General features: G+C 44.5%; 1 protein-coding gene across 1 annotated transcript; it reads right to left on the reverse strand.

Moving 5' to 3' along the window:
- Positions 1 to 995: 995 nt before the first annotated feature.
- Positions 996 to 23,199, reverse strand: LOC134354526 (uncharacterized). The gene is made up of 3 exons (XM_063063446.1): positions 22,504 to 23,199; positions 6,730 to 6,990; positions 996 to 1,039 (listed from the first exon to the last, which is right to left on the reverse strand). The coding sequence occupies exons 1-3, from the start codon at positions 22,865 to 22,867 to the stop codon at positions 996 to 998; spliced, it is 669 nt and encodes a 222-aa protein (XP_062919516.1). The 5' UTR covers positions 22,868 to 23,199.
- Between the last annotated feature and the right edge of the window lie 4,776 nt (positions 23,200 to 27,975).

The following is a 27,975-nucleotide window of genomic DNA, read 5'->3' on the forward strand; positions in this document are numbered from 1 at the left end:
TGAAATGGCACGGGTGGCTTAGGAGTGCACTGAGTGCCACGAACCCAAACGGATTACTGTGGCAAGTAGATTGGCGACCATAATGCAAAAGTGGCTCAGGCATGACAGTGGATCCTGCAGAGGCCCGATTTATGGTTCCGCGGGAGGATTGGGACACGTACTTGGGGCGGGGAATCTGGTATGATGATGATCCGGGCTGGGACGAAGACAATGTAATCGAGGTTCGCCCCTCCGTTGCGTAAAAGTTAAAGAGGAGCGGCGGAATGGTATTGCCTGTGAACAAGGTGCAGTGGCTGTCCCTACCACCACAAGACCACTGCTTGTAACTACACTACAACCAAGTATCAGGATTTAGCCCAGTGACTGCGTCCGTGGCCAGAGGAATCTTCATCCAGCCCATCTATTGGATTTAGGAGACTCCCAAATGATTTTTAATATGCGTGAACTGATTCAGTTGGGGTCATCACTTCGGATCCATTGGTGCAGGCTGAATTGCAGGCCAGTCAGGTTAACGGAGTTGAACATTCCCTGCGGGCAGTGGTCTCAGAAGCTGTCTGTGCTCGCTCCCTGCCTCTTTGTATTGGGATGCGTCTCCCCAACCCCGGAAAACTTTCATGGAGGCTATTTCATGCCTCCATGATATGGCAACACAAGCTGGCATTTATAGTAATAACAATGCTTTTAAAGGCCCTCACGTTGCCCCCTTTTCCCTTGGTAGCACATCCTGTTGACGGAACAGGGACTTGCACGGTGGCGAGTCGTCTTGTTGGCTCTATCAGGGCCAGCTGAGGGTCGGACCGTTGCAGAGACTAGCAGTCTATTGGCCCTACTTGAAGGGTCAGATATACGTAAGGAATGGGTGTAGGTTAAAGCTGCTTTTAAATCCCGGGGGCAGCAAGGGCAATCTGGGTGCTTGATGAATGGAACTAGGAATACTCCAAAGCAGCCAACTGCTGTGTCCCAGCAGTCGGTATCAAAGAGCCCTTCTTCCTTTCTTAGTAGAAAGCAAATGCTTCTATTCCTGCTGAAGGCACGGCACCTGAGGATAAGGGAGAAAAACAACAGTATACTTACTGGTGTTTTTGATGTGCTGTACTGTGAGCATTTGACCCAGGTGGGCTGCACGCTATCACCCAGACAAAAGTCGCCCTTTTGATATCTACACTGGAATGTAATGTTAAACCCAAAAAGATGGACATTCCTGGTTATACCTAGATGCGTGAATTGGACCCTGGATGGCAGATTAGTCAACCTGTTGCCTGGGGGTATGGCCAGGGCTCTGGGGCCGCCGCTGTTGCTATGAGAACAACCAACACTCCTGGGTGTCCCAGAGGGAGACCTGAGGTCATATGTACCTATTACCCGTCAGTAGTCACACAGTAATGAGCAGTGGTGAATCACCCTGGTGGACACTGGGGCTGAGGTTACCTTATTACAAGGGAATCCGGATCTATGTTGGGGAGCGAGTGAATATTTAGGGTTTGGGGATCGGTTACAGAAGCTGTACAAAGGTCCTTCTCAATCTGACCCTGTGCTCATCTCTCAGGTACCCGACAACATTTTAGGAATTGACTTGTTAACGGGAACCTCTCATGACGCCCTTTGGAAAATTTGCTTTGGTATTAGGAAGGTAACCATTCTGGCTGGAAAGGCAAAACAGGAACCTGTCTTTATACCCTTGCCATCACAAATAGTAGCTACAAAAGCAAGATCACATCCCAGGGTGGGGGCATAAGGAAATGGGTGAGACAGTTGAATCCCTCCAGAACCTGGGGGTTCTCCGTCCTGCCTCAACCAGTTCAGAAACCTGTTGGTTCGTGGTGCATAACTACAGATTATCTCTGGTTAAATTTGTTTGCCCTTCCACTGGCCACAGTTGTTCCAGACGTTATGACCGTGATTGAGGACATTTCTAGCTGGATTGATAGTTGTTAGGCTGGTGCTGATTTGGCTAATGCTTTCTTCTCCATCCCTATTGTTGAGCAGTCCCAAGGTCAGTTTGCTTTCAAGTGGAATGACCTTCAGTACACCTCTACTCAGCTTCCACAGGGATATATGTCCACAGTCCTACTATTTGCCATAGCGTGGTGGCATGGGAAATGCGTGAATATGTCCTATATGTGTCCTAACGTGTTCTATACTCACTATATAGATGATCTGCTATTGCGGGGGTCCTCTAAAGAGCAGGTTTCTGAAGCCCTGAATACTTTAATTTATCACATGTAATCAAGAGAATGGTAAATTAACCCTGATAAAGTACAGGGCCCAGCTATGACTATTCATTTTTCTGGCAATACAATAGACAATTCCCAATAAGGTCAAAAATAAGATCCTAGGCATAGCACTTTCTATGACAAAACAAGAGGCCCAATGCTTTCTGACGAAGGGTCTCGGCCTGAAATGTCGACTGCACCTCTTCCTAGAGATGCTGCCTGGCCTGCTGTGTTCACCAGCAACTTTGATGTGTGTTTTGTCCAATGCTTTGTTGGCCTTCTGGGATACTGGCAGTGCCACATACCCCATTTGACCGTGCACCTTCGGCCCCTGTACGCTGTGACCAGAAAGAAATTTAATTTTGTATGGGGCCTTGAGCAATGAGCAGCTTTTGAGGTTGCAAAGGAGGCATGACCCTGCCCCATCTCCTTGTTGAGAGGGCATCCCTTTTAAATTGTAGATTCCTGTTAAGGATGATGTAGCTTTCTGAAGCCTCTGGCGGAAGTATGGTGGAAAGAATATGCCTCTGGGTTTCTGGTCCCAAGAGCTTCCTGATGCTGACACCAGATACACTGGAGAAAAAAACTACTTGTTTGCTATTGGACTTTAATAGAAACTAAAACTCAGATGAGGGATTCCCTCTTCTCTCTCCTCCCTGATCTTCCTGTTATGGGATGGCACTTTCTGACACACTCATGCATAAGATATGGCATGCACAACAGCGTCCTATTGTTAAGTGGAAGTGGTATATTTCTGAATGAGCATCAAAGGGACAGGACACGATTAATAAAATACATGAACTGGTTGCTGAATCCCCTCAGGCTACGTCACCTACACTTGGAGCTACTCCAGTCGATGTCTCACCTGTTGTGTGGGGTGTTTCCTTTGATATTCTGACTTGTGCTCAGCAGGGTTATGACTAGAAATTAAGGACCATCAGCTTCTAAGATGACGCTTGGCTGCTGTTCGCCATGGATATGCCCCTGCTCAGCTTTGGCACATAGATTATGTCAGTCCCCTTCATTTACAGAAGCAATTCCAGTACTTCCTCAATACAGTGGATACTTATTCTTGTCTTTTGATGGCAATCCTTACTGTTAAAGTTAATCAGGATGGTAACCTTCAGGGATTAGAACATCTTGCTTCTGCAAACAGTGATCCCCTTGAAATCCAATCCAATAATAGTTCGCACTTTTTGGGTTCCAGGGTACAAGAGTGGTCTGTCTCTAATGGTGTACAGTGGATCTTCCATGTCCCCTATTATCCTCAAGCCAGTGAACGAATGAATGGCCTATTAAAACAGCAAATTTGTTTACTTACTTCCGTCCATACCTTATCAGGATGGTTACCTGTCTTTCACCGTGCTTTGTAACAATCACCGTTTGAAAGGAGGTACTCCCATTCTGTTAATGATAGGACAATCTATTCCTCTCATTCCTGATGGCACAACTAAATGTGCTCATAAAGAGCTTATTCAGTACTGGGGCGGAGGGGTGGAGGAATGATTTTCGGTGATATACCCATCTTCCTCTCCAGTGGAGGGTGAGATTATAGCCAACAGACAAGAAAATACATATTGGGTGATGGTATGAGGACAAACCAATCCTGTGTGTGTGGTGAGGGTAAACTGACTAAGAGGGAATGAAAATATTTCTAACTATCTCTCAGCTCTTGTTTTTTTAAAGGTTCCTGTCAGAATGTTGCTTTGTTCTGTTTAATGCTTGTCTTGTGTTTTGTTGGATATCGGATTTCTGTTGAGACCTGTCAAACTACTGATAACTTAGTGATTTGTGAAAATAATATTACAGTTCTGGGACAAGATGTTTACTATGTGCTAATTGGGGGTACAGTGGGTGTATAAGCATGAGGGAATGGTATACACCTAGGATGACTGGCCCCATTTTTTGTGTGATCAGAAACAAGTAAAATACCAAAATGATTGTAATTTGACTCTTGCATTCCTGATCACAATGTTGTGTTTGTAAATCTTACTCATTCTGTTTCAGTTGGCGATGAGATGTTGTTACCAGCCCTCAAGGACAAGGTCATATATTTTAATGTGAATGTTGAGAATAATCCTTGGATCCAGGTAAATTTTCATATTTTAATAATTGTGATAATATCAGTTTTAATAATTCAAGGGATATTGACACATATTCTTTGACATTGTATTAAATGTTTTAAGCAGAAGGAAGAGTTCCATGTGTCTCTAACCTGATCAGATATTCATGGGGTGGAATGCAGGTATATGGAATTTGTAGAGTAATGATTGAATATCTGTCAGGTAGAATGACACCTTATCTCTTTCTGAACTCATAGCATGTGGGAACTGTATGTCTGTCAGTGAGAATGTCTGTCAAGTGGTTTTTGGTTTATCTCTTACCTGTAAACATTAATGTATTGTGTAAGCCCAAGGAATGTTGTGTGTCACAGACAGTGTGAGATTAAGGAATGCGATAACAAGGAGTAACCATTAAAATGTCTAATTGATTTATGAGCGCGTGTGTTAATGGAGCTGATGTGCTGTTTACATGAAAGAAACCAGATTGGGTTATTAGGTGAGAAAAAAGGATTTGTCTGTAACTTGATTGCTCTGTACTTGTGAAATTCATAATTAGGAGGGTGCCTTCCCAGGCTTCATTGAGTTTCACCCAGACCAGAACTACAATAGGCGCTTGGGACCAAGGGATGGGGTCACAAGTCAGAATCAGAGTTCCACTGACAACAACTAAGTGGTGACTAGGAATTGTGAGCTCAGAAATCTTTGACTTGCTATGTAGTATTTCGTGTGGTTTATTTGTGCTGTCTATTTTATGATAATAAACTAAATTAAGTTAGTTTGTTGTGCTTGTACACTTACTACCACATCTCCGGGACAGTCATATAATTGGGCGTGATCAATCCAGCCCATATGGTGGTGTCACAATAACAACTTCACACACCATGTCAACAACAATAAGCAATTTTAATGTGGGCTTCAGGAAGTGGAAGTTGGGAGGACACACATTAGTCCTCACTGAGAAATCTGCGGTGAAGAGGGTGAGCAACTTCAAGTTCCTGGTTATCAGCATCTCAAAGGACCTATCCTGGGCCCAACACATTGATGCAATCAGGATGAAGGCACACCAGTGGCTCTACTTTATTCAGAGTTTGAGGACATTTGGTATCTCCCCAAAGATGCTTACAGATACATTGTGGAGAGCATTATGACTGAGTGCACCACTATCTTGTAAGAAGCCTAATGTGCAGAGGATTGCAAGAGGCAGCAAAGGGTTATGGGCTCAGCCATCTCCACCACAGGCACAATCCTCCCCATTGAGGACATCCTCAAGAGGTGAAGCCTCAAGACGGTGGCATCCATCATCAAGAAACCTCACCATCCAGAACGCCGTCTTCTCGCTACTCCCATCAGGAGCCTGAAGACCCCACGCAGTATTTTAGGGACACATTCTTCCCCTCTGCTGCCAGATTTCTGAAGTCTATAAAACCCATAAACACCACATTATTATTCCTTCTTTTCACCATTTACTTAGTTTTGTAATTTATAGATTTTTATGTCCTGGCACTGTACTTCTTCCATGGTACGATAAATTTCATGTCATATGGCAGTGATAATAACTCTGATTATGAGATTAATTTATTGTGAGAAATAAATTAATCCTGGGTGCTATGAAATGGGCTGTTGGTGTGAAGCTCAGAAGACCAACCTCTCAAAGCACTTCATCGCCATGGTTGTGAGTGCTACCAGGCGATAGTCATTAAGGCTGCTCACTCTGCTCTTCTTGGGCACTGCTATAATTGTTGCCCTTTTGAAACAGGTGGGAACTTCCAACTTTAGCAATGAGAGATTGGAAATGTCTTTGGACCCCCCCTCACCCCGCCAGTTGATTGGAACAGGTTTTCAGAGCCTTACCAGTTACTCGAAGAATTCGCTATGGGTGATTATGTAAGATTTTCCCTCTTCACGTCCATAATGAGTATTCCTATACCAAAATCAGAGTCAGGTTTAATATCATTGGCATATGTCGTTTGGCAGCAGCAGTATATTGCAGTACCTAATCAAAAACTATAAATTACAATAAGAAATATATATGGAAATAAAGTTCCATGGTTCCATTTAATATAAGAGAATGTATACAGAATACAGCCTGAAATTCTTACTCTTTGCAGACATCCACGAAACAGAAGAAGAATCCCAGAGAATGAATGATGGGAAAATGTTAGAACCCCAAAGCCCTCCCCATCACGCATAAGCAGCAACCCTCCCCCCACCTGCCTCAGCAAAAGCATCAGTCTCCCACCGCCTGGCGTGTGAACATGAGCAAAGCCCCCAGAAGACCATGATCCAGAGTCCATCAAAACCCACTCTTCATCCCAGCGGGTTGACGTGCCTCAGGCTCTTTCTCACTAACGAGGAAGAGAGAGAGAGAGATATCACACGAGGGAGAGAGAGAGAGAGAGAGAGAGATATCACTCCTGCCACGGCGACAGAGGAGACCACCGTTTCGATGTTACGGTTTGCACTGTTGCATTTTTCAACGGCAGCCCTCAGAGCTGTCTCGATGTTCCAGTCTCCTGCGATGTGTGGGTCGAGTAGTCGGGTCGTCTGAAGGGCCAAAGGGCTGCACCCCAAAGGTTCACGTCTTCCAGGCCCCTCCTGGAGATATCGAAAATGCTGGACTGCTCGGCGAGATCTGAGAACAGGATCCCACTGCTGTGAAGAACTGCAGTTTGAGTGCAGCTGTAGATCACTGACTCCGACAGGACCCCGGCCACCTTGAAAAGGAAAGAAAAGACATAAGAGAGAAGAATTTAAACTGTTTCACAGGTGGACTGGAAGAAGCCGTCCTCTGCGCCATCTTTAGCTCCTCCTCCTCCTCCTTACTAAGTAAATTAAATAAGTAGTGCAAAAAGAGCGGAAAAACAGAAAAAGATGGTAAAGTACTGTACATGGGTTAATCGTCCATTCAGAAATCTGATGGCTGAGGGGAAGAAGCTGTTCCTAAACTGCTGAGGGTGTGACTTCAGGCCCCTGTACCACCTCCTTGATGGTAGCAATGAGACGAGGGCATGACCTGGGTGATGGGGGTCCTTAATGATGGATGCTATCTTTTTGAGGCATCACCTTTTAAAGATACCCTCAGTGTTGGGCTGGATCATCCTAAAAGTGGCCTTCTTCCCAAGTTTTCTGCCCCTGGTAACTGCCCACCTCACTAACCAGATCCAAATATGAGAGTTTAGCCAAGCTAACCCTCTCTACCTGAGAGCCAACTGCCAAGGAAAGATTTCCCAGCTGGGCAGGTTTCAGGCATTGGATCCTGGGGCTCTGCTGTAGAACCTGACAACATATCATCAAAGGCTTTTGGAAGTATCTTTAAAAGCCCTTGTTAGTCAGTGATATTTAAAAGCTGTTCAAAACTTAAAATAAAATCAATAAAACAACTTAAAACTAAATTTAATGGTACTAAATATAATTAGACATAAATAACAGCAGATAATTAAATATTAAAATAAGCTAAATTTTATGTTAAGTAACTCCATAAACTAATCAAAAGAAAAATATGGGAGCCGGGGAATGTGTGTCTACCTAGTTTTACACATATAGTGTGGTGGTGTCATGACGTATGCATTCACATAGTTTAATATATAACCCATAATGAATTATGTAAACCACAAAGAATGTTTAATCAAACAGTATATTTACAATATTACTGAAATATTAAGTACATCTGCTTAGCTATAAACTCCAACTCTATACAGAATGCATCTATGTATATACATACGGAACTACTACATATACACACACACACTGTATATACAACTACCATATAGACATCCATGGCAGAGTGAATTTTAAATTGTCCCATTCAAACCTAAAGATTTAGTTTCTGTAGAGGATTTCTTACTCTTGTGGGATAATGTCTTTCCTGACAAGGAGGTCACTCTCCTTGGCAGTGAGACTTGTGGCTCTGAAACAATCTCAGGTTCTGGGGTCTCCTCCATGCTGGTTGTAGGACTCTGGGACTGCAAGAAATGGTCCTAACAGCTCTGACACTTTTCTTCTCCAACAATTGACTTTGCTCTTCTCAACTGATCGATGTGTCATCTTCAGGTGACATCAGATGCAATCAATGCTCTGTAGGGGAGTGGTCCAGTTCTGTCTTTCATCTTTCTAAGTATCCACTTGTAATCACCTCTGTAGCCCTTCGCCAGAACTGCTCGTCCAGGAGTGAAACATTGAACCTCCTTGTTTCAGGAGCCCTCAGTTTGTCCCAGCGGTTTCCCTGCATACTCCATCTGACATTGGGTTTGAGATTATACAAGCATGAATGCAAGGGATGAGCCAGGAACAGCATAGCTGGTGAGTTGTTGGTTGTGCAGTGTGTGGTATTGTGATATTCAAGGAGGTATTTGGCGAGCTTCTGATTCAGTGTCAGTGCAGTGTGTTCTGCTGACATTGCTCACAGTGCATTCTTTATACTCTGAGACAAACCTTTCTGCCAAGCCATTTGTAGCTGGGTGGTACGGTGCAGATGTAGTCTGTCTTATTCCATTTATTTTCAGGAATGACTGAAACTGTTCCACAACAAACTGTAGTCCATTGTCCCTAAGTATTCTGAAACAACAGTCCTTGCGAAAAGGCTTTGCAACACATCAGCAGCGTGCGATGCTATAGTGGAGGCTATTGGGAACACTTCTGGCCACATTGTAGCTGCATCCACTACCAGAAAATTTGTGCCCTTGAATGTCTGGCAAAATCCACATGAATCCTCTGCCAAGGCAATGAGATGGAGAGGTGCTGCTCTTGGCATCTTCTCGACGTGTTGGCATCCTGAGCGTGTTTGGCAAGCTGCTTAATCTGGTGATCTATCACAGGCCAGCAGACAAAGCTTTGAGCCAATGCTATCATTTTGACTACACATAGATGACCGGCATGTAACTCCTCCAGCACTTTAGCTCTCAGTTTGGATGGCACAACAACTCTCAATCCCTGCATAAGGCAATGTCCGTCAAGGGCAAGTTTATTCTGAATTTCATCAGCATTTCCCTGGTTAGTTGTCCTCTTGAATTTGATCTTGTAATTGTGCCCTTCAGGAAACAGAGCCCAACATTATTGGATTTTTCATCAACAGCATGCAGATTAGTGCTCTTTTTGAAACTGCAACTTGACTCTTTAACTCTTCCCTGTGCAGTCCATTTATTTTCCTTTATCCGACATGCTCTTTGTATGTGTCCTACTTTGTTCAATTTTCTGCAAGATTCTCCTTAAACTTTCATTTGTCTGGCGTGGGAAGTCCCTGACACAATGGTAACATAATTTGTTCGTCCAGGCAAGCTTCTGTTTAGATGCTACAGTTTTGTTCATGCTGATTCTCATTCCTAACTGCAACTCAATTGCATCTAAGTCTGCTGTTTCCATTTATACAGGTATTTCAACTGCTCTTTTAAACATGAGTTGTGTTTCAGTTAAGAGCTGTTTTTGAATGATTTCTTGAAAGATTCCACAAACTGAACGATCTCTCCTAGCATCAAGCCCATCACTAAACTGACAATGCTCAGACAATAATTCAACCACATACACCAAAATAAACTCTCCTTCCTTTTGATTCTGCTTATGAAACCTAAAGTGTTCCGCAATCAACAGTGGTTTCAGTTCCAAAAGTTCCTGCATTACTTTCGCAGTATCAGCAAAGCTCATTCCAGCTGGTTTGGTTGAAGCAGTCAAACTTCTGAGCAAGCTGTACGGTTTTCCACCGAGTGCACTCAGCAAAACTGGCACTTACTTTTCATCGGCTATTTCATTTGCTTTAATATACTGCTTAATTTGTTCAGTATACATCATCCAGTTATCTGTTGAGCAATTGAATATGTCTTTCTTTCTGATGTAGCTAGCCATTTCTGCTTTTATTAAAATTTATTATTATTATCACCCAGTACTCACTGTTTATGAACCTGTGAACTTGATCTGTTTCTGCCTTTGAAAAAAAACTCATCTGTTTCTCTCCCCTTTTGAAGAAGAAAACGTGCTGTGCTTTTTTTAAAAACCTGAAAGTCTCTCCATTTCTGAAGAAAAAAGATTGTGTTGCTCTTCAACAAGTAGGTAGTTGCTTTGGGTTCGGTTTAAAACTTGCTTGTCACCACTGTTGTGCTTTGTAACTCCATAAACTAATCGAAAGAAAAACATGGGAACTGGGAAATATGTATCCACTTATTTTTACTTTAGTGAGGTGCGCATGTATGACTTGGTGACATAATAACAAAGGCCATTCACTTACTTTTACATCTAACCTGTAATGAATTATGTAAACAGTATTACTCAAATATCACTGAAATATTAAACACACAACACAAAACACTTAGCTTGGGACATCTTTCTTTACAGGACTTTTAGTCATGCTTTTCTGCACCAAGTAATCTTGATGCAGAGCTGAAGGAGTAGTGTTTGAAATGAATGGAAACAGAGGAGCTCCATTTGTGTCATTATGGCTTCTGAATAACTTCCTCCTTCATTAGAACTTGATATTCGAAGTTCAAAGTTGAAATTAAATGTATTATCTAAGTACAGGTATGTCACCATATACAACCCTAAGATGCAATTTCTCGTGGGCATTCAGAGTAAATACAAGAAACACAATAGGATCAATGAAAGACTGCCACCAGCAGGACAGTCAAACAAAGAATGTGCAAAGGACAATAAACTGGGCAAATACAAAAGAAAACAATAATAAAAGTAAATAAACAATAAATATTGACAACATGAGATGAAGAATTCTTGAAAGTGAGTCCATAGGTTATGGGAACAGTTCAGTGATGGGGTGAGTGAAGTTATCCCCTCTGGTTCCTGAGCCTGATGAAATAGGGGTAATAACTTTTCCTGAACTGGGTAGTGCGGGTCTCGAGGCTCCTGTACCTTCTTTCTGGTGGCAGCAGTGAGAAGAGAGCATGGTCTGGATGGTGGGGGCTCTTGATGACGGATGCCACTTTCCTGCGACAGCAGAACCATGTAGATGCGCTTCGTGGTGTGGAGAGCTGTACCCACAACGGACTGGGCCATATCCACTACTTTTTATAGGCTTTTCCTTTCAAGGGCATTAGTGATTCAGCCAGTCAATGTACTCTCTGTTACGTATCCCATAACTGGGTTGCCAAACCAGCAGAAGTGGACCACTAGTTGGAGTCTGGATTACTAGACCACTAAATCGTCAATATACGCTTCTGCGTTCTTTAGCCCTTTTATCACTGAATTAATCATCCTATGGGATGTTGCTTACTAGGCTGACCTGATGTGACAACACCACGTACCGGCTCTTTGCATCGCCTCGGGACATCCGGATATACGTCTGCGTGCCGGTTAATTAGCTTTCTCAGTGGCACACTCTGTTTGGGGGTTAAGGGAGAGACCTTATCAGCAAAGCTGGCCAAAACAATAGAGTTCTCCCATCTGGTCAGCACCATACTTATCTTTTCAAAATGGGTTTTCCCCTTATCAGGTGACACCCTAGCCTCATTAATTTTCGTGATAACACCGACTAGGTCTGCTTGCTTATCGTGGCAAGCTGTTAGCATATCAAGAGCCTGTAACTGTGTTAGCTCACGTCTACAATAGCCAATAGCATCCTTCCTCCTGTGCGGCCAGTAAAACTCTTTCATGATCCTATCGACTGTTTTCCTCACACCAAAATGTCCACTGATGGGTATCTTGTGGGCCAGGTTAAAAATCTATCCGCTATAAATTTTTGGCACTACCACCTGGTGCACCGTCCCCCATTCCTCATCGTACTTGGTCTCCATTTCCTCCTTAGTACTCCCTCCTTCACATAATAGCCCACTGGCTCCTTTTTTTAATTCTGCTTCGAGAGAGCTGTCTCCGTCAAAACCATTAGCTCCTCGTCTCGTTCCTGTGCCTGTATAAATTCCTTCCTTGCTAATGATAAGTCTACCTCAACTCCCTCACTACGCTCCTTCTCACTTTCTAACCCCTCCTGGTACAAGGCTGGTAAAAACGTCTCAGCTAAGTCTATATTCGCTTCAGCAGCCTTTCTGGACATGCGCCGAGTCACTGCGCAAATGGGATAAACCTGTGAGTCCATGAGCGGGGCCTCAATGCGAGCCGGTTTGCTTGTCAGTTTTACTGCTGAGTACACATTTCCGCCGACGAGGTCATTACCGAGTAAGACCTCCACGTCTTCCATCGGTGGTTCGGGCCTCACCCCTATCGTGACTGGTCTGGAGACCAAGTCTCTTTTTCTGTGTATCTGGTGCAAAGCTACTGCTACAGTCCCTTTCCCAATGCCTTTTATCACCCTGACCTCCCCACTCTGGGTCTCTGAACTAAAGTCTAACACACTCTTTAAGATCAATGACTGACAAGCCCCAGTGTCTCTCCAGATCCATACTGGGACCGGGTTTAACCCCTCCCTCACCGACACCAATCCGGCCGAAATAAACTTCTCGCGCCCTTCCTGAACTTTATCAGACCTCTTCTCCCCTAGCGGTTTGTTTGCCAGCTCAATACAGCCAGTCGGAATTGTCGTTTTTCCTTTCCCCGTCTTCTTCTTTGGGGCAAAGCACCTGGACGCAAAGTGACCGGCTTTCCCACAATTATAGCATACGACCCCCAGAGACTTCCTACCAAACTGCTCCCGGTCTTCCTTATCCTTCTCACTAGTCCCCGGCTTACTTTCTGGCTTTTCTGGTGGACTCTCTCCGCCCTCTTGACTACCCTTCTGGTAGCTTTTACTCGGGGTGAACTTCGCTTTGTGTGTCAACGTGTACTCATCTGCTAACTTAGCAGTTGCGGCTAAGGTTTCTGCCTCTTTCTCATCTAGATAGGGCCTCATACCTTCAGGGACACAACTTTTAAACTGCTCAATCAGTATTAGCTGTAGCAGTCTGTCATAATCCCCATTGACACCTTTCGAGGCGCACCAACGCTCACAATATATCTGCATCTCACGGGCAAACTCTAAATACGTGCGGCCTCACTGCTTCCTCACATTCCGGAACCTCTGCCGGTATGCCTCCAGAACCAACTCATAAATGCTGAGTATTGCCTCTTTCACCACATCATACTTCTGGGCATCTTCCGCGGACAATGCCTAGTAAGCTTACTGAGCTTTTCCTTTAAGTACGCCCTGAAGCAAAACAGCCCACTTATCCCTCGGCCAGTCTTGATTTGCAGCGACTTTTTCAAAATGTAGAATGTACCTATCAACATCGGCCTCCTCAAATGGGGGAACCAGCCTAACTTCCTGGGTCGCCCTGAACCCTCCACCTTGGTTCGGCATGGGCCCCTGTGCTAGCGTCATCCTTAACTTCTCCAGCTCAGATTCTCTTTCCCTCTGCTTCTCTCTCTCTTCTCGTTCTAACTGCCTGTCTCTCGCTTCTCGTTCCAGCTGCTTTATTCTCTGTTCTCGTTCTAACTGCCTGTCCCTCTGTTCTCGTTCCAGCTGTTTTACCCGGAACTCGTGCTCGAGTCTCAATTTTTCCATCTGCAGCTGTACTGCTTCTCCACCAGGTTTGCCCATAGATACCACCTCCAGCTCCCCTTGGGGAAACACACCTTTAGATACATAATGCTCAATGATAGCTCTGTGCATCTCCGCTCTCCTCATTGTTGACTTCTCCTTAAAAAGATTCAACCATTTGGCAACAGTCGCCAATTCTGATTTCCTGGCATCCTTTAATGCCTCCAAGGTTGGCACCTTTAGAAATTCCTCAATCTCCATTTCTGCTGTTTGCCCTTTCTTTCTTTTGGGAATTTTAACCCAATCAATTTACCCAGTCCCAAAATTGGCATTCAAAATCCTGGACAAGCCCCCATTTATGTTACGTATCCCGTAACTGGGTTGCCAAACCAGCAGAAATGGACCACTGGTTGGAGTCTGGATTACTAGAAACTAATAAAGTTTTATTAAAGAAATAAGTAACACAGTACTCTAATAGTAAGGATATAAATACAACAGGTTAGCAATGATAAAACAGACATGTACACAGAACTAGGGTAATAGGAATCAACCAAGCTCTATCGCAGTCTAGGGGTAAAATGATCAGTCTTAAGTGACGCAGAGTTCAGTTCAGCTTAGTGCAGTTCGCAGTAATCGCTGTTGTACCGTTGGGGGGGGGGGGAAGGAAGAAAGAGAGAGAGAGAGAGAGAGAGAGAGAGAGAGAGAGACAGAGACAGACAGACAGACAGAGAGACAGAAGGAGGGAATGCAAATTTGATTCAAGCAGACCTTTGATGTTCTTCGCAGTTGGCTTTTGGGCGGACCCTTTTATGTCTTCTATCCCGCTGTGGTCACCGACTGTGACCCCTCCGTTCCGGATACGACCGTTCTTCCGCGGTGAACCCGGCACCCAGGCAAGGGCGGACACACACACCAGGTTCCCACCGATCGTATCTTTGCACCCTGTGTGTCTATGGTCGGTTCCCACGAACCGGACCTCCAAACTTCCACCAACATATGGGGGCACACTGCTCTTTCGGAGTCTCGTTATCTCGTGGTGCCTCTCGGGACTTAGCAAACCTGTTCTTTCTATCCCCCTACTGGGGTATCGCCTGTCCATCAAACTTCAAACAGTTCAGGTTCAAAGCAACCGTTCTGTCAATATTCTGAATTGTGTCTCTTTTCGTTAATCTCTCTCTCCTCTCTCATTAACATGTTGAACGTTTCTTCATTGTCTCCCTTATCTCTCTCATTAGCATCAATCATCTGATAACTTGGTTTGTCGTCACACCCCTATCCTTCAAAGGATTTTTACTGGGGTAAAAATTTATGGGTATGAATACGCTATTAGATACACACTAATATACAGGGTCATCAGCTATTCGGCTAATACAGAGAACTTTAAGTTTTCAACACCTTGACAGACAGTCAGCAATCACATTGTCCGTTCCTTTTATATGTTTTATTTTAATATCAAATTCCTCTAAGATCAGGCTCCAAATTAGCAACCTTTTGTTTATATGCTTCATAGTGGCTAAAAATATTAATGGGTTGTGATCAGTGTAAATTATCAGTGGTTTCCGTGCCGGACAAATATAACAAAGGTCGTCCCACACAAACTTCGCATTCTTTGGCAAGAGCTTAGTAAGAGGGAGGGTAATATCCGCAAAGTTTTTGCAAAACTTCCGATGGTACCCCACCATCCCCAAACCTTCTCAGGGCTCTCTTGTCTGTCGGGGTGGGGACTTCAGAGATAGCGTGCACCTTAGCCTGCATCGGAGCCAGCTGCCCCTGTCCTACCCCAAATCCCATATAAGTGACCTTCACGTGGCCAAATTCACTTTTTGTGAGGTTCACTGTCAGGCTGGCTTCAAACAGCTGTTTATACAGTTCCTCTACTGCCACAATGTGCCCCTCCCACGTGTCAATCCAGACCACTAAATCGTCAATATACGCTTCCGCGTTCTTTAGCCCTTTTATCACTGAATTAATCATCCTATAGGGGTGTTGCTTACTACTGCCCTGATGTGACAACAACACCATGTACTGGCTCTTTGCATCACCTCGGAACGTCCGGACATACGTCTGCGTGCCGGTTAATTAGCTTTCTCAGCGGCACACTCTGTTCGGGGGTTAAGGGAGAGACCTTATCAGCAAAGCTGGCCAAAACAATAGAGTTCTCCCATCTGGTCGGCACCATATTTATCTTTTCAAAATGGGTTTTCCCCTTATCAGGTGGCACCCTAGCCTCATTGATTTTCGTGATAACACCGACTAGGTCTGCTCGCTTATCGTGGCAAGCTGTTAGCATATCAAGAGCCTGTAACTGTGTTAGCTCACGTCTACAATAGTCATTAGCATCCTTCCTCTTGTGCGGCCAGTAAAACTCTTTCATGATCCTATCGACTGTTTTCCTCACACCAAAATGTCCACTGATGGGTATCTTGTGGGCCAGGTTAAAAATCTATCCGCTATAAATTTTTGGCACTACCACCTGGTGCACCGTCCCCCATTCCTCATCGTACTTGGTCTCCATTTCCTCCTTAGTACTCCCTCCTTCACATAATAGCCCACTGGCTCCTTTTTTTAATTCTGCTTCGAGAGAGCTGTCTCCGTCAAAACCATTAGCTCCTCGTCTCGTTCCTGTGCCTGTATAAATTCCTTCCTTGCTAATGATAAGTCTACCTCAACTCCCTCACTACGCTCCTTCTCACTTTCTAACCCCTCCTGGTACAAGGCTGGTAAAAACGTCTCAGCTAAGTCTATATTCGCTTCAGCAGCCTTTCTGGACATGCGCCGAGTCACTGCGCAAACGGGATAAACCTGTGAGTCCATGGGCGGGGCCTCAATGCGAGCCGGTTTGCTTGTCAGTTTTACTGCTGAGAACACATTTCCGCCGGCGAGGTCATTACCGAGTAAGACCTCCACGTCTTCCATCGGTGGTTCGGGCCTCACCCCTATCGTGACTGGTCTGGAGACCAAGTCTCTTTTTCTGTGTATCTGGTGCAAAGGTACTGCTGCAGTCCCTTTCCCAATGCCTTTTATCACCCTGACCTCCCCACTCTGGGACTCTGAACTAAAGTCTAACACACTCTTTAAGATCAATGACTGACAAGCCCCAGTGTCTCTCCAGATCCGTACTGGGACCGGGTTTAACCCCTCCCTCACCGACACCAATCCGGCTGAAATAAACTTCTCGTGCCCTTCCTGAACTTTATCAGACCTCTTCTCCCCTAGCGGTTTGTTTGCCAGCTCAATACAGCCAGTCGAAATTGTCATTTTCCCTTTCCCCGTCTCCTTCTTTGGGGCAAAGCACCTGGACGCAAAGTGACCGGCTTTCCCACAATTATAGCATACGACCCCCGGAGACTTCCTACCAAACTGCTCCCAGTCTTCCTTATCCTTCTCACTAGTCCCTGGCTTACTTTCTGGCTTTTCTGGCATACTCTCTCCGCCCTCTTGACTACCCTTCTGGTAGCTTTTACTCGGGGTGAACTTCGCTTTCTGTGTCAGCGTGTACTCATCTGCTAACTTAGCAGTTGCGGCTAAGGTTTCTGCCTCTTTCTCATCTAGATAGGGCCTCATACCTTCAGGGACACAACTTTTAAACTGCTCAATCAGTATTAGCTGTAGCAGTCTGTCATAATCCCCATTGACCCCTTTCAAGGCGCACCAATGCTCACAATACATCTGCATCTCACGGGCAAACTCTAAATACGTGCGGCCTCACTGCTTCCACACATTCCGGAACCTCTGCCGGTATGCCTCCGGGACCAACTCATAAATCCTGAGGATGGCCTCTTTCACCACCTCATACCTCTGGGCATCTTCCGCGGACAAAGCTGAGTAAGCTTGCTGAGCTTTTCCTTTAAGTACGCTCTGAAGCAAAACAGCCCACTTATCCCTCGGCCAGTCCTGACTTGCTGTGACTTTTTCAAAATGTAGAAAGTACCGATCAACATCGGCCTCCTCAAATGGGGGAACCAGCCTAACCTCCTGGGTCGCCCTGAACCCTCCACCTTGGTTCGGCATGGGCCCCTGCGCTAGTGTCATCCTTAACTTCTCCAGCTCAGATTCCCTTTCCCTCTGCTTCTCTCTCTCTTCTCATTCTAACTGCCTGTCTCTCGCTTCTCGTTCCAGCGCTTTATTCTCTCTTCTCGTTCTAACTGCCTGTCCCTCTGTTCTCGTTCCAGCTGTTTTACTCGGAACTTGTGCTCGAGTCTCAATTTTTCCATCTGCAGCTGTACTGCTTCTCCACCAGGTTTGCCCATAGATACCACCTCCAGCTCCCCTTCGGGTAATACACCTTTAGATACATAATGCTCAATGATAGCTCTGTGCATCTCCGCTCTCCTCATTGTTGACTTCCCCTTAAAAAGATTCAACCATTTAGCAACAGTCGCCAATTCTGATTTCCGGGCATCCTTTAATGCCTCCAAGGTTGGCACCTTTAGAAATTCCTCAATCTCCATTTCTGCTGTTTGCCCTTTCTTTCTTTCGGGAATTTTAACCCAATCAATTTACCCAGTCCCAAATTTGGCGTTCAAAATCCTGGACAAGCCCCCACTTATGTTACGTACCCTGTAAGTGGGTTGCCAAACCAGCAGAAATGGACCACCAGTTGGAGTTTGGATTACTAGAAACTAATAAAGTTTTATTTAAGAAAGAAGTAACACAGAACACAGTACTCTAATAGTAAGGATATAAATAGGGGTAAAATGATCAGTCTCAAGTGACGCAGAGATCAATTCAGCTTAGTGCAATTCACAGTAATCGCTGTTGTGCCGTTGGGGGGGGGCGCGCGCGCGAGAGAGAGAGAGAGAGAGAGAGAGAGAGAGAGAGAGAGAGAGAGAAATGCACATTTGATTCAAGCAGACCTTTGATGTTCTTCGCAGTTGGCTTTCGGGTGGACCCTTTTATGTCTTCTATCCCGCTGTGGTCACCGACTGTGACCCCTCTGTTCCGGATACGACTGTTCTTCTGTGGTGAAGCCGGCACACAGGCAAGGGCGGACACACACACCAGGTTCCCACCGATCGTACCTTTGCACCCTGTGCGTCTATGGTTGGTTCCCGCGAACCGGACCTCCAAACTTCCACCAACTTGTGGGGCCACACCACTGTTCCAGAGTCTCGTTATCTCGTGGTGCCTCTCGGGCCTTAGCGAACCTGTTCTTTTTATCCCCCTACTGGGGTATCGCCTGTCCATCAAACTTCAAACAGTTCAGGTTCAAAGCAACCGGTCTGTCAATATTCTGAATTGTGTCTCTTTTCGTTAATCTCTCTCTCCTCTCTCATTAACATGTTGAACGTTTCTCCATTTTCTCCCTTATCTCTCTCATTAGCATCAATCGTCTGATAACTTGGTTTATCATCACACCCCTATCCTTCAAAGGATTTTTACCGGGGTAAAAATTTATGGGTATGAATACATTATTAGATACACACTAATATACAGGGTCATCAGCTATTCGGCTAATACAGAGAACTTTAAGTTTTCAACACCTTGACAGACAGTCAGCAATCACATTGTCCGTTCCTTTTATATGTTGTATTTTAATATCAAGTTCCTCTAAGACCAGGCTCCAACTTAGCAACCTTTTGTTTTTATCCTTCATTGTGGCCAAAAACACTAATGGGTTGTGATCAGTGTAAATTATCAGTCGTTTCCGTGCCGGACAACTATAACAAAGGTCGTCCCACACAAACTTCGCATTCTTTGGCAAGAGCTTAGTAAGAGGGAGGGTAATATCCACAAAGTTTTTGTAAAACTTCCTATGGTACCCAACCATCCCCAAGAACCTTCTCAGGGCTCTCTTGTCTGTTGGGGTGGGAACTTCAGAGATAGCCCGCACCTTAGCCTGCATCGGAGCCAGCTGCCCGTCCTACCACAAATCCCATATAAGTGACCTTCGCGTGGCCGAATTCACTTTTTGCGAGGTTCACTGTCAGGCTGGCTTCAAACAGCCGTTTAAACAGCTCCTCTACTGCCACAATGTGCCCTTCCCACGTGTCAATCCAGACCACTAAATCGTAAATATACGTTTCTGCATTCTTTAGCCCTTTTATCACTGAATTAATCATCCTATAGGGGTGTTGCTTACTAGGCTGACCTGATGTGACAACAACACCATGTCCCGGCTCTTTGTATCGCCTCGGGACATCCGGACATACGTCTGCGTGCCGGTTAGTTAGCTTTATCAGCGGCTCGCTCTGTTCGGTGGTTAAGTGAGAGAACTCATCAGCAAAGTTGGCCAAAACAGTAGAGTTCTCCCATCTGGTCGGCATCATACTTATCTTTTCAAAATGGGTTTTCCCCTTATCAGGTGGCACCCTAGCCTTATTAATTTTCGTGATAACACCGACTAGGTCTGCTTGCTTATTGTGGCAAGCTGTTAGCATATCAATAACTTGCAACTGTGTTAGCTCACGTCTACAATAGTCACTAGCGTCCTTCCTCCTGTGCGGCCAGTAAAACTCTTTCATGATCCTATCGACTGTTTTCCTCACCCCAAAATGTCCGTCGAGGGGTATCTTGTGGGCCAGGTTAAAAACCTCGCCCCTATAAATTTTCGGCACTATCACCTGGTGCACTACCCCCCCATTCCTCATCTGCGGGCACAGTACTTGGTCTCCATTTCCTCCTTAGTACTCCCTCCTTCACATAATAGCCCACTGGCTCCCTTTTTAATTCTGCTTCAGAGAGAGCTGTCTCCGTCAAAGCCATTAGCTCCTCGTCTCGTTCCTGTGCCTGTATAAATTCCTTCCTTGCTAATGATAAGTCTACCTCAACTCCTCACTTCCTTCCGTTTCACTACGCTCCTTCTCATTTTCTAACCCCTCCTGTACAAGGCTGGTAAAAACGTCTCAGCTAAGTCTATATTCGCTTCAGCAGCCTTTCTGGACATGCGCCGAGTCACTGCACAAACGGGATAAACCTGTGAGTCCATGGGCGGGGCCTCAATGCGAGCCGGTTTGCTTGTCAGTTTTACTGCTGAGTACACATTTCTGCCGACAAGGTCATTACAGAGTAAGACCTCCACGTAATCCATCGGTAATTCGGGCCTCACCCCTATCGTGACTGGTCCGGAGACTAAGTCGCTTTTTCTGTGTATCTGGTGCAAAGGTACTGCTGCAGTCCCTTTCCCAATGCCTTTTATCACCCTGACCTCCCCACTCTGGGTCTCTGAACTAAAGTCTAACACACTCTTTAAGATCAATGACTGACAAGCCCCAGTGTCTCTCCAGATCCGTACTGGGACCGGGTTTAACCCCTCCCTCACCGACACCAGCTTTCCCACAATTATAGCATATGACCCCAGGAGACTTCCTACCAAACTGCTCCCAGTCTTCCTTATCCTTCTCACTGGTCCCCGGCTTACTTTCTGGCTTTTCTGGTGGACTCTCTTCGCCCTCTTGACTACCCTTCTGGTAGCTTTTACTCGGGGTGAACTTCGCTTTGTGTGTCAACGTGTACTCATCCGCTAACTTAGCAGTTGCGGCTAAGGTTTCTGCCTCTTTCTCATCTAGATAGGGCCTCATACCTTCAGGGACACAACTTTTAAACTGCTTAATCAGTATTAGCTGTAGCAGTCTGTCATAATCCCCATTGACCCCTTTCGAGGCGCACCAACGCTCACAATACATCTGCATCTCATGGGCAAACTCTAGATACGTGCGGCCCCACTGCTTCCACACATTCCGGAACCTCTGCCGGTATGCCTCCGGGACCAACTCATAAATCCTGAGTATCACCTCTTTCACCACATCATACCTCTGGGCATCTTCTGCGGACAATGCCGAGTACGCTTGCTGAGCTTTTCCTTTAAGTACGCTCTGAAGCAAAACAGCCCACTTATCCCTCGGCCAGTCCTGACTTGCAGCGACTTTTTCAAAATGTAGAATGTACCTATCAACATCGGCCTCCTCAAATAGGGGAACCAGCCTAACCTCCTGGGTCGCCCTGAACCCTCCACCTTGGTTCGGCATGGGCCCCTGTGCTAGCGTCATCCTTAACTTCTCCAGCTCAAATTCCCTTTCCCTCTGCTTCTCTCTCTCTTCTCGTTCTAACTGCCTGTCCCTCTGTTCTCGTTCCAGCTGTTTTACCCGGAACTCGTGCTCGAGTCTCAATTTTTCCATCTGCAGCTGTACTGCTTCTCCACCAGGTTTGCCCATAGATACCACCTCCAGCTCCCCTTGGGGAAACACACCTTTAGATACATAATGCTCAATGATAGCTCTGCGCATCTCCACTCTCCTCATTGTCGACTTCCCCTTAAAAAGATTCAACCGTTTGGCAACAGTTGCCAATTCTGATTTCCTGGCATTCTCTAATGCCTCCAAGATTGGCGCCTTTAGAAATTCCCCAATCTCCATTTCTGCTGTTTGCCCTTTCTTTCTTTCGGGAATTTTAACCCAATCAATTTACCCAGTCCCAAATTTGGCGTTCAAAATACTGGACAAGCCCACACTTATGTTACGTACCCCGTAACTGGGTTGCCAAACCAGCAGAAATGGACCATTAGTTGGAGTCTGGATTACTAGAAACTAATAAAGTTTTATTAAAGAAATAAGTAACACAGTACTCTAATAGTAAGGATATAAATGCAACAGGTTAGCAATGATAAAACACACATGTACACAGAACTAGGGTAATAGGAATCAACCAAGCTCTATCGCAGTCTAGGGGTAAAATGATCAGTCTCAAGTGACGCAGAGTTCAGTTCAGCTTAGTGCAGTTCGCAGTAATCGCTGTTGTGCCGTTGGGGGGGGTGGGGGGGGAAGAGAGAGAGAGAGAGAGAGAGAGAGAGAGAGAGAGAAATGCAAATTTGATTCAAGCAGACCTTTGATGTTCTTTGCAGTTGGCTTTCGGGCGGACCCTTTTATGTCTTCTATCTGCTTTCGGGCGGACCGTATTATGTCTTCTATCCCGCTGTGGTCACCGACTGTGACCCCTCCGTTCCGGATATGACCGTTCTTCCGCGGTGAACCCGGCACCCAGGCAAGGGTGAACACACACACCAGGTTCCCACCGATCGTACCTTTGCACCCTGTGCGTCTATGGTCGGTTCCCGCGAACCGGACCTCCAAACTTCCACCAACATGTGGGGGCACACCGCTCTTCCAGGATCTCGTTATCTTGTGGTGTCTCTCGGGCCTTAGTGAACCTGTTCTTTTTATCCCCCTGCTGGGGTATCGCCTGTCCATCAAATTTCAAACAGTTCAGGTTCAAAGCAACCGGTCTGTCAATATTCTGAATTGTGTCTCTTTTTGTTAATCTCTCTCTCCTCTCTCATTAACATCTTGAGTGTTTCTTCATTGTCTCCCTTATCTCTCTCAGTAGCATCAATCGTCTGATAACTTGGTTTGTCGTCACATCTCCACTACACATCTATAGAAGCTTGTCACATTTTCAGATGACATGCCGAATCTTCACAGACTTCTCAGTAGGTAGTGGCACTACTGTGATGCCTTTGTAATGGCACATGTGCTGGACCTAGGAGAGATTCTCTGAAATGATAACACTGAGGAATTTTAAGTTATTGACCCTCTCTACCTCTGAATACCCGATGAGAACTGGCTCATGAACCCCTGGTTTCCTCCTCCTGAAGACAATAACCAGCTTGTTGGTCTTACTGACATCGAGTGAGAGGTTGTTGTTGTGGCACCACTCAGCCAGATTTTCCACCTCCCTCCGATATGTTGATTCGTCACCACCCTTGAATCGGCCAAGGACAGTGGTGTCATCAACAAATTTAAATATGGCATAATAGCTGTGTTTAGCCACACAGGCATAAGTGTAAAGTGAGTAGAGCAGGGGCTAAGCATACATCCTTGTGGTACACCCATGCTGATGGAGATTATGGAAGAGATATTGTTGCCAATTATAACTGACTGTGGTCTGGAAGTGAGGAATTTGAGTGTTCAGTTGCACAAGGAGGTATTGAGGGCTATGTCTTGAAGCTTTTTGATTAGTTTTGAGGGGATGGTGGTATTGAATGCCAACCTCTGTTTCATGAAGAGCATTCTGTTATATGCATCTTTGCAGTCCAGACATTCCAGAAGGCCCAAAGAAATGGCATCTGCTGTAGACATTTTGTGAAGGTAGGCAAATTGGAGCAGATCCAAGTCACTTCTCAGGTAGGAACTGGCAAGTTTCATCAAAGTACTTCATCACAGTGGATATAAGTGCTATTGGACGATAGTCAATCAGGGAGGTTACCACTTTATTCTTAAGCACCAGTATTATTGAAGCCTGTTTGAAGCAGGTGGGTATCTCAGACTACTGAAGTGAGAGGTTAAAGTCATCGGTGAACATTGCAGCCAGTTGATCAACGCAGGTCAAAGTTAAACTGTTGGATCAATGAATCCCTGTACATTATTTACCTTCCTTGTGAAATATAGTTGTATATTAACCCAAAGGCCCTACACCAATTCTGGATGAATTATTAAATTACAGTGTAATTGTACCTGTTTTTAGCTCTTCGGGAGGTCCCTTCAAAATTCAAAATAACGATAACTCAGAATTTTATAGCCTTTGATTAGTTGATTTAAGGTCGCTATCTTGTAATTTTAAAGACTGTAATATGATTTTTAACCTCACTGTCCAGCCTGATTCATTTTTCTGAGAGCTCCATGTACCTATCTAAGAGTCTCTTAAAAGACCCTATTGTATCCCCCTCTACCACCGTCGCTGGCAGTGCATTCCACTCACTCTCCACTCTCTGTGTGAAAAAGTGAGAAGAGCATATCTGAATGCAATACTTCGAACCGTGAAGTGGAAGGGCTACGGCAGCAGAAGACCATGAACATACACTCAGTGGCCACTTTATCATGTACAGGAGGTACCCAATAAGGTTCCACTGAGTGCATATCACAAGCTTGCTGTTGATGTTAAAATAAACTTAATTGAGTGTTTGAGGAGTTAGCCCTCACTCCAGTGGACAGAGTGAGTGAGGCTAACCAACTCCAGGTTCTGCTGCAAGTTTTACATCAGGCCATACCATCGAGTTTCAACTTTAAGTATAAGGCCACATTCAGGAAATAGCCTGGCATTGTTTAGGCTTCGGCTGCATTACGATGTTCCTGCTACAAACAGCACTTCTGCTCGACTTGGATCTCTGTGATTCCTGTAACCCTGAGAGAATTTCACTTCTATATACTTCAGTGATACAGAGTTGTATCACATTATAAAGTGCATGTAAAACTGACTCAACATTTACTTAGTTCTCTGCTCTATCATTGATTCTATATTTTTTGATTGCTCGGTATATAACCAAAATGACCGTCCATAAAAGATTTGTCATGTCATTTCTGAAATCCTTAACTCAAAATTTTCTAGATCCATTGCAGTTTCCTGCAAAGCCAACAGATCTGTAGATGTTGCAGTTCACATCGGTCTGGACTTCATACTACAGCACCTCTACTCCCCTGGTACATATGACTGGAATCTCTTTGTTGATTTTAGTTCAGCCTTCAGAACCATCAAACTTAATGTACTGGGTCCAATCTGCAGATGGATGACAAACTTCCTTTCTGACAGGAGGCAGTATATGAGACTAACAAGCACACCCCCACATTCTGTGTAATCATCCTTGATGAGCTACGGGGGCGGGGGGGGGGGGAGGTTGTTCTCTCCCCTCTACACCAATGACTGTCTCTCCAGTTAAACTGAAAATATTTGCAGACAACATCACTGTCATTGGACTAATCACCAGAGGCGATGAACCCAAGTACCACCAGGAAGTGAACAAGCTAGTGTTCCAGTGCAATCACGACAACCAAGAGCCAAATGCTCCCAAAACTATGGAGACGTATATCAACTTCAGGAGAACTGTGTCTCCTTACCACCCACTCATCATCTACATCTCTACAGTTAGCATTATTTCAACACTTAGGTTCTCGTTCATCGTTATTTTTTGTGGGAGAACCATATATCCTTCAATAACAAAAAGGCTCAGCAGAGGATGTACTTCTTGAAGGGGTTGGTACAATTCGATGGTCCTCAGAATATACGGGAGAAATTCGAGAGAGCATCCTCACATCAGCCATTACTGTCTGGTTTAGTGCAGCATCCTCTCACAGTATAGGAAACTACAGCAAATTGTCAGCTCAGCAGAAAAGGCCATTAGCCGTAGTTCACCATCACGCCAGGAATTGTATGTGTCCAGAACAAAGAAGTGGGCAGGAGAAATCGTTGAGGACACTCCCCACCCCGCAAACTGCCTTTTCCAAAAGCCCTTTTCTGGAAAGCACTTTTGGGTTATTGAAACAAAAACTTCACCCCATTTTAAAAGTTTATTTCCCCAGGCAATTAATCTGATCAACCATTCTAATTTGCCCTCACCTCCCACCACCCTTTATCTATGACCTCGATCACTGTACAGTACTTCTATAATGCTGTTTACCTTGTAAAGAAAGATTGAAACAATTAAATCTTTTTGGCCTAAGTAGACATAGAATGAGAGGAGACATGATAGAAGTGTTCAAAATCATTGAGGGTGTAATAAAGTGGTTGCCAGCTGCTACTTCAAAATTAATTCATCATCAAGCACACTGAATCATAGGTGGAAACTGGTTAAGGGGAGATTTCAGACTAACATCAGGAAGCATTTCTTTACACAGCGAGTTGTGGACACATGGAACAAACTATCTAGTTGAGAGTAGTATCTTAGAGACTTTCAAATCTAAACTTGATAGTTATTTCAATACACTGTGTGAACAGGAATTTGGCAAGCTTTATCGGTCCGAATGGCCTGTTCTTGTCAAAACCCTTCTAATGTTCTCATGGTACATTTAGTATTTATGGATATTTTATTCTATATGTGTACTCTAATCTCTAACTTTATTTTTATACAGTTCTTTATCCTTTATAATTATTGAATGTTGTTTTCGTTGCATGTCATGCCAACACACCACAGCAAATTCCCAATACACTTAAATGCACAGTACGTGGTGAATACAGTTGATACTTGATATGTACAAGATAGAGGTGAAACCTTTCAGCAAATTTACTGTAATACTGCATTTATCCCTTAAGGGGGTGCTCTGGTTTTTAGGATCGCATTTCCTAGGGAAAAGTTGGTGACGGTACTTCAGGATGTCACCATAAAGAAATGTTGGCCCTGCTCCAATGTAATTACATTCATTCAGTGTGCTAACATTATTTAATCCAGTTTGGCCGGTGCACATGTGTAACAATAAACATCAATTAAAAGTTAGAAGATTTATGGATGTTTTTGGGAAACTATCCAATAAATACATAGAAAGTGAAATGCAATAGTTCATAAAAAATTTGGATTAACTGTATACTTACAAAACTTGATTTAGCAACATTTTACTGAATGCATAACGAACAATGCAAAATTAAAATTCAACAAAAATGGAACTCTGAAGTTAGGCTACAAAATACATAGTGTATTTTGCAGGAAAAATGACATTGGATGTCAAGGCTCAAAGTCAGTGCTGCATAACGAAACCACAAATCAATTCTAGTGGTGTAACACACAAAGCCAACTAGTCCTTGCTCGCCTAGCTTACACTCTCATTGTATAACTCACGAATCAGCTAAAAACTACTTCCCTTCAATTTTATGTGATATGTTAGTCTATGAACCATTGCGAAGTGCTCATTCAAAAAGTAAACAATGAATACAAACTAGGTTCATTCATCCAGGTGTGGGATAGACCTGGTAACTGGATTAAAATGATTTTGATTTTTATTGCTGCCTCACAGCTCCACTGACTTGGGTTCAATTCTGGTCAACGATGTTGTCTATGGAAGCTTGCATAGTTCTCTTTCTAAATGTAGCACTTTCCTCTGGCTGTTCTAGTTTTATCCCTAATGCACAGATTATGGGTGAAAATGTGCATTTGCCAGTCAGTGGGGCTGAAGGGCCTGTTTCTAAGCTGTATTTCTGACTCTGAAATAGAGTTGGGGAGAGCAGGGTTGTATTCATTTAACCCAATACACCACATGGAGAGCACTGATGGAATTATGACTGGCGTTATCATCACCTGTTATTTCTCTTTTGACCTCAATAAGGTGTGAATTTGGATGGGGTATAAAACAAGCATTTCATTCCATCGCAAACAAGAAAATGCTAGATGCATGGGAGGGAGGGATGGAAGGTATTTCAAGTCTTCCATCAGAATTCGAAGAGTGAGATATCAAGTTTGTTTAAAGTTGAAGAAAGGAAGAGAAGTGAAAGAACCAAGGGAATGTCTGTCATAGGAAGGAAACTATGTTTTTCAAGGTAGTATTATGTTTTGCTCTACGGGAGAGCAAAGAGCATGAGGTAGAGTTGTTAAAACTCT

Source organism: Mobula hypostoma, chromosome 12, assembly GCF_963921235.1.
Source record: "Mobula hypostoma chromosome 12, sMobHyp1.1, whole genome shotgun sequence".
NCBI lineage: Eukaryota > Metazoa > Chordata > Chondrichthyes > Myliobatiformes > Myliobatidae > Mobula > Mobula hypostoma.

What these genes read in the sequence shown, in the direction of transcription:
- LOC134354526 (XM_063063446.1), bottom strand. Translation starts at nt 22,867, where the DNA reads ATGGACAGGCGATACCCCAGCAGGGGGATAAAAAGAACAGGTTCACTA. An exon ending in AACTGCAAAGAACATCAAAG is followed by an intron (nt 6,991 to 22,503) that starts GTCTGCTTGAAT and finishes TTCCTTTTCAAG; the next exon opens with GTGGCCGGGGTCCTGTCGGA. An exon ending in AAAATGCAACAGTGCAAACC is followed by an intron (nt 1,040 to 6,729) that starts GTAACATCGAAA and finishes CCTTATCCTCAG; the next exon opens with GTGCCGTGCCTTCAGCAGGA.